The sequence below is a fragment of the Nicrophorus vespilloides genome, unplaced genomic scaffold (genome assembly GCF_001412225.1).
Source record: "Nicrophorus vespilloides isolate i.1.1-1 unplaced genomic scaffold, Nicve_v1.0, whole genome shotgun sequence".
NCBI classification, from domain to species: domain Eukaryota; kingdom Metazoa; phylum Arthropoda; class Insecta; order Coleoptera; family Silphidae; genus Nicrophorus; species Nicrophorus vespilloides.
Window position 1 is genome coordinate 27,387 of NW_017099868.1, and position 6,967 is coordinate 34,353.

Consider the following 6,967-nt stretch of genomic DNA (forward strand, 5'->3'; position numbering starts at 1 on the left):
ATTACAAAACAAACATAAAACAACAAATTCCCCTGGTATGGTCCGCTTGTCCCATTTGATTCGAAAGCGGACCATGCGCACCCATAATTATATAAGTAAAAACGGCAAGCAAAACGAAAAGAAAAGGAAGACCGATATTTTGAAGGTTTCAAAGAAGATTAATCACTGCTCTTTTGAATTGGTCCAAAACGTCTGGCAGGGCTAAAATGTACAGGTCGACATCGACGGGTTGCTTATTATGAGTATTTGTTCGTCGTTATTGCGTTCAAGATCCGCTGGAAGGTGCTTGCATCCAGACCGAACCAGTTTGTGCTCGGTGATGGCCTCAGAGATCGCTTTCCTCTGAAGATGAAGTCATCGTAGTAGTCGTAGTCTGTCGTGATCGGATTGAACTTGGCATAGTAAATGGCAGCAAACGCTGAATAGATCAACAGCAAGGCTGTACCCAACTGAAAGAATAACAACAATCAATTAGTTTACTTCAAGAGAGGGCCGTCTGAAGATATTTATAGCCCGTGGGCTCCTAAGAATAATGCGACCATCTTCATAAAGAGGGGAAGCATTGTTTCAACAACAAATATCAAATAAGTTACATCTCTTCAAAAGATAATATATATTACTTAAATTCAGCGATATTTACTTGGAAATGATCAAATATAAATTTTAAAAAAATATTTCGGTGGTCCAAATTCGGCAACTTCTCTCCTGTAATTTGAAACACAATTGTTTTTTATTAACCTACCTTCGAACCGAAAATATAGTAATAACATACAATTAAGTTGAATTATAGAAAAGTATTATATAATTGTGTGTCGGAGATGAACTATCAATGGGAGATTATGCAATCCGTCGTGGCGGCAATAAATAAGCGGTTGCGCAACGGATTCGGGCTTTGGTTGATATTGTCTATTATGATTTCGCCTGATTTGCAAACAATATGTTCATAGGCTATACTTATATTTTTTTTTCTGGAAGATACGGCTGTAACCGGTGGACCTTCAGCAATTTAACTATAATTAAAATACATCATTGTTCCTCTTCCATATGATAATTGCGATGAAAAGAAATTAGGAACGATGATGAGGTTTTAATTATGGCATTCTTCATGCAAGGAATATCGAGTAGTTCCGGTGAATTTCCTTTTGCATTTAGTCACCTTGGTTTAGCAATAAATTTAAGTTTTTAATTTATATTTATATTTTATTTAGAATTTGTAAAAGTTGTAGAAGTTGTAATAATTGTAATATTAATTACATCTATGAAAATCTGCTACTATATGAAGAACATAAATGATATCAATGAAAAATCTACTACCATCTCAAGAAATTGAATTGCTTCTGATACTGTATGAAGAATTGAATGATATTAATGAAAATATGTTAATTGTAAGAATTGTTAAATTATTAAAAAATAATTTGAAAATCGAAAGTTTCATGATTTTATGCTAGAAACTTATGTATACTTTTCATAAATTCTTTGTTGAGTGTAATCCAATAATTTATGGATGGTTGAAAGCTGAAAGTGCTAAATATTAAAGTCCAGTTGGTGTAGCGCCATCGCTATTGTAGTAGTTGAAACAATGTAAACGGTCTGTGGTGTAGGCAGCTCCGCCTCGTTGCGCCATTGTGTTTTTCGACATTACACAATAAAACAAACATAAAGTACAGACGTGTTAATTTGCCCGGTGCGAACTGGACCACAAAGCACCTGACGCAAAACGGTTTACGGGAATGGACCAGAAATAATACAGAAAACGGACTTTGAAGATGAAATACCAATGCATTCACACGAAACACAAATCCGTGAAGACCTAGTAACAATTTTCTTCACTGCTTTGATTCTCATATAAAAAAAATCAAATTTGTTTCAAATTTTTTACAAAAATAATATACAATATAATTTAATATAATAATTTTAAAACATTTTCATAATAAATGGAAAACTTTAAAAATAATTTTTAATTATATCACAAAGAGTCTTCTATTGCGCATTTTGATAAAACAATTGTTATTTTTTTGAGTTCTTCTAATGTTTCCATTAATATAGAAATTTTCTTAATAAATGTGTTTCTATAATTATTTAGAATATTTTTCATATTCATTCAATAAAATGTTTGTATTCATATATTTGTTCATTCATATAATGTAAGTATTTAATCAATTTAAATTAATTAAAAAAAAATGATTAAATAATTTAGACAGCATTTGGATATATTGTCACATTTTCTGTTGAATTTGAATAATCTTAAAATGTAATAATTCTTTTAAAATATTAAATATTCAATTAAAATCTTGATTATACAATGTTGTATGATCATATTCATTAATAGATTACTATTGACTAATTCCTATAAAAGTTGATTTTGAAATCTCCTATGTTTGAAGAACCGCTCCTACTAAAATATTTTTTTAAGGTGCATTCGTAACCATACACAAAATCGTTTCGTCATATCGATAAAATAACAATGACATTATAATTGAAGACGCGGACCTGAGATAATATTTGATTTATAGCTGTACCAAATTTGATTAATAAATTTGAATCTGATTTTTAATTCGACGCGCAAACAAGAGCAGCTCTGTTCGTGCACGCTCTAAATAGTTCACACTACTCTTCACAGTTCTTCTTTTTTTTCTTCTTCCATTCTTTCTTTATTCATGACGTTTGTTTATTTGCTCTTCTTTTTTATTCTTCTTTGCATTGATGTCTCCTCCTCCATCCACAATCACATTAATCAAATGCAAAACGTAGTTGACGTATTTCACCAATGTGACACCTCTAACCCGGTTTTTCGTAAACTATACTACCTTATATAATATTTAGGTTATAGTTTTTGTGACGAATTTTCATTACTAACACTTTCATTTACAATAGAAGCCCTAAAAACCATTGATTCTTATTTGTTTTTTATTTGTATTATTCTCTTTTTGTATTAAGATTATCTTCTATATATTTAATTTAATTATTCATTATTATAAGAACAGATTCATTCAAAACATTATTTTTTATACTTAATTTTACAACTTATAGTGAAATATTTGTTCATTCATAAGTTATATATTTTCTTTATTTTTTTACACAAGAGTATTTAGACCAAATCTCTCATTTTTTTTCAGATTATTTTCTTACAATTTCACTATAACTGTATAGAAAATAATCGTTAACAAAAAACTTACTAGTATTATAATCCTAAATGTCCATTTTTTCTTTATAAAAATTATATAATTAATGCTTATTATTTCAATATTAATAATAAATGATTGTTGGGAAAATTTGGTCCAAATAGTCAAATTGTTAAAGAAATAAAATAATAAATTACATTTTGAAAAAGAAATAATTATAATTCTCATTGTAAAATTAAAATTTTTGCTTATGAAATGAAATAATTATATAAGAACATTACAAGTTAGTTTACTTTTTAATAAATGATTTTTTAAGAGATGTTACAAATTCACATTTTTTTTAAATATCTTCTTTATATCTAATTGTGCAGAAATCATATAAATAAAAGAAGCTACTTATTTTTTTATCTGTACATTTTATTCTATTAATTTGTGTAATGGTTATATAATAATTAGTTTTGTGTATTTAATATTTTGATGTATTTTGATTTACCTCATTCATTCGTAATAATATATTTTTCTTAAAGATTTGAGATTTGTTGTTTAAAAATACTATTTAGGGTTGAGTTTTTGAAGGGTTTATATTTTTCGAATGGTATATAAAATTATCTTACCTGAAAAGCAGCCCAAAACTTGAATGATCCCTCGTTGATGATGAAGTCGTAGTAACCGGCCCAAGGGTCGGATTTGACGGCCTTCTGCTCTACCATTTCTTTCATCATCGGCGGTTGATGCTCGTGATCATGGTGATGGTCATGATCATGAGCAAAATCATGGTCATGATCATAATCCAATTCATCATCCATCATCATACCCCTAGCTTTCCTCATATTCTCGACGGCTTCATCGTAGTCCTCCAATCCCTTTTCGTACCTGGAAGAGCACAGAACTGCTAATTATCGCCTGCCTGAAGCACAAAGTTGCCTTGTACCTGGATAAGGGTGGACTTTCCGGTATTGAAGGGGTAGTACCAACAGGGTTCTGCGTTGTGGTGGCCAACACCACTTCTGTTCCCGTCGAGTTAACACTCCTGGCGAAGGTAAGATTCACCAAGTACAAAAATAAGATGAGTATATGCATTTTCGGTTGAGTTCCAGCTCGATAATGTGGAATGCAAGTCGAGTATTTCGGTTGGATGGAGGATGCAGCACGTGTTCTTAGCTCACTATAAAACACAAAACTGTCACAAACCTCTGGCTACACGCGCTAATATTTTCAGAGGTCTTAAACAAAATATTCTCAGGAGAAGTTAGCACACGCGTCGGCGTACTATCACGAAAAAAAAAAAGTGACTAATACAACGCTTATATGGCACATCAGGTACGAAATGACATCGAGATACGCTTCATATACAGGTTTTTAATATTTTAATTGACAAAGTATTTAACACGTTACAAATTGTAACGGAATCATATTCCAATAATATATAAAGTACACAGTTCCATTAGTTGTTAACTAAGTCACATCTCTAATACAGCAGTCTAATGCTTGCTAAACGGTATATATTGTTTATATCGAAATCTTAATTAAAACAACGTACAACTGATTAACACCTGACAATTAAAACAAAGAGAAGCCACTTAACGCCTCTGCAGGTTCATTATTGTAGCCCACCACTAATTCAATTAACATCTCTAGCACTGGAATCGCCCAGTCCGACAAGTAAATCATTTCAGATTCCACAAATAATCATTAATGTTTAATTTAATTAAATATACGTCTCCCGTCTCGTCCTACATCGTATTTAACCGAAAATTCTAAAACCAGACTCTATTTATGTATTCGAGCAATTAACACCAATCGCAAGACTAGGTGTAAATCAATAAAACTCATAGACTCGAATCAAGCTAGGGATGTAATGAATCTCTTTGAACTTGAAATAAATATAATAAATATGTTTATATAATATAAATAAAAACATTTTTTTTGTGTAGATAGTTTGTTTTATTCAAAATTATACGAATATTATTTTACATAGCAAGGTATCTTCTTTGAAAATTATTTATAGCCGTTGTAACGTTCCTCTCCGTATCATCAATGGTCGTATCGAAGCTGCGACTTTTGCCCTTGTCGTATTCGTGCACGAAGTTGACCTTATGCCTGGCGATGGATTTCAATATGAGAATCGTGATGTATATAATGAAGTATACGCTGAAATACAATGGGATGTACCACAGCTTCCTTCCCAAATAATAGTAACTGTAATGGCCTTTGTTGACTCTCTCATCCTCAACCGGTGCCTCCGTCGTGGTCGTCTTCACCTCGTGATACACATGGTGGTGGTGATCGAAGTTGTAGGGAACGTGATGATAATGGTAATCATTTGATGGGTCGTGATCTAAATATTCGGGGATGTGTTTTGGAAATGATGCTGGTGGTCCGCTTGGAGGCGGTGATAGGTCGCTATCATCGGGTTTAGCGTCATCGCTATGAGGATGATGGTGATGGTGGTGATGGTCGTGATCAAAATTGTAGTAACCACTACCCGAGGGTGGTGAAACTGTTTGTGTGATAGGAGGACCTTGGTCCATATCAGGACCTGAGGGTTGAGGCATGTAATCGTGACTTTTAGAATCATCATCATCTGGTGGAGGCGCTAAAGGTCCTGGGAATTTAGCCATGCTTGGGGGTTTCAGTTTAGACATGGAAGGAGCGCTTGGCATAGGTGAATCGGAAATCGGTGGATCGTATACATATCCTGGAAATTTAGGTTTTCCCTTAGAGGGATCATAATCTAAGAAGGCGGGGGTGTTAGGCGGGAAAGTATTTGGAGATTTTGGTTTGTTATTTGCTGGTTTCTGCATGGAAGGAGCGCTTGGCATAGGCGAATCGGGAATTGGTGGATCATATACATATCCTGGAAATTTCGGTTTACCCTTAGAAGGATTATAATCTAAGAATGAAGGAGTATTAGGCGGGAAGGAGTCTGGCGATTTTGGTTTAGAATCTGGAGGTCCGCTGGGTGGTGGATTATAAGAGTTTATAGGGTTATCAAAAGAATCCATCATAGGCGTTTTTGTGTCCTTTGGTATACCAGAAGCTACAGGACCGTATGAAGAAAGTGGGGAACTATAGCTGTCCACGGAGGGTTGAGCGTCAACGCTCGGTGGTTTATCGGATTGTAGATCGGCAGGGGATGCGTAAACCACCGAAGGTTTAGATTCAGAATGCTGATGATGATCATGTTCGTGACCATTTTTAACAAAGTAATTGAAAAACGGGGGTGGATGAAACCTATCCTGGATGACCACTTCACCCCTAGCTGGAAGCTGCTCGTTCTTGTCTTCGCCAACGCGAGAATCCGAAGCCATACTGTAATGGTAAACTACCTCTTTGGGTTTTATATTTTGTCCACTTCTTACACTAGCGTCCGATCTAGAGAGGTATTCAAAATTAATTCATTTGAAGAAAATCAGAATAAAATGAGAAGCATTTTTTTTGTATGGTCACTACCTTTGGGTGAAAAAAGTTTGTCCAGCACTTCTTCCCTCGCCGACTGAAGATTTCAGGGTGTCCGTACCCCATTTAGCCACTTTAGCGTAAGTTGAGGTGAACACAGTTGCATTTGGTAGAGGCACTGAGTAGGCACTAACGATGGAACAGAGGAAAAAGGCACTAGCGAGACGCGACATCTTTCAGAGCTACGCACCATGAAGGTGTCTAAAGGAAGTGTGATATGCGATTGAAATTATTATCTTAAATCAAGGGGCCTCTGCGCCTTTATGTTATTATGACATGGAAAAGTGATAATTACAATATATATCATTGTTACAGTTATCTTAATTTTTACATATTTTGTTCTATATTTGAGTACCGTTTCACTTCTGTTATGTAAACAATTACGC

General features: G+C 33.9%; 2 protein-coding genes across 2 annotated transcripts; both read right to left on the reverse strand.

Annotated features, from left to right (window-relative positions):
• Nucleotides 1-4,226, reverse strand: LOC108565918. The gene is made up of 3 exons (XM_017925590.1): nucleotides 4,054-4,226; nucleotides 3,737-3,995; nucleotides 1-449 (listed from the first exon to the last, which is right to left on the reverse strand). Exons 1-3 carry the CDS (start codon nucleotides 4,200-4,202, stop codon nucleotides 237-239), a joined length of 621 nt encoding a protein of 206 aa, XP_017781079.1. The 5' UTR covers nucleotides 4,203-4,226; the 3' UTR covers nucleotides 1-236.
• Nucleotides 4,227-5,092: 866 nt separating this feature from the next.
• Nucleotides 5,093-6,790, reverse strand: LOC108565917 (proline-rich extensin-like protein EPR1). Its single transcript, XM_017925589.1, has 2 exons — nucleotides 6,576-6,790; nucleotides 5,093-6,497 (listed from the first exon to the last, which is right to left on the reverse strand). The coding sequence occupies exons 1-2, from the start codon at nucleotides 6,752-6,754 to the stop codon at nucleotides 5,093-5,095; spliced, it is 1,584 nt and encodes a 527-aa protein (XP_017781078.1). The 5' UTR covers nucleotides 6,755-6,790.
• Between the last annotated feature and the right edge of the window lie 177 nt (nucleotides 6,791-6,967).

Excerpts from the sequence above, each read along its gene's own strand:
- LOC108565918 (XM_017925590.1), bottom strand. The coding sequence starts at position 4,202 with ATGCATATACTCATCTTATTTTTGTACTTGGTGAATCTTACCTTCGCC. Across the intron at positions 3,996-4,053 it reads GAAAGTCCACCCTTATCCAG|GTACGAAAAGGGATTGGAGG; the intron begins GTACAAGGCAAC and ends GTGCTCTTCCAG. Across the intron at positions 450-3,736 it reads AGTTTTGGGCTGCTTTTCAG|TTGGGTACAGCCTTGCTGTT; the intron begins GTAAGATAATTT and ends TTATTCTTTCAG.
- LOC108565917 (XM_017925589.1), bottom strand. The coding sequence starts at position 6,754 with ATGTCGCGTCTCGCTAGTGCCTTTTTCCTCTGTTCCATCGTTAGTGCC. Across the intron at positions 6,498-6,575 it reads CAAACTTTTTTCACCCAAAG|ATCGGACGCTAGTGTAAGAA; the intron begins GTAGTGACCATA and ends ATACCTCTCTAG.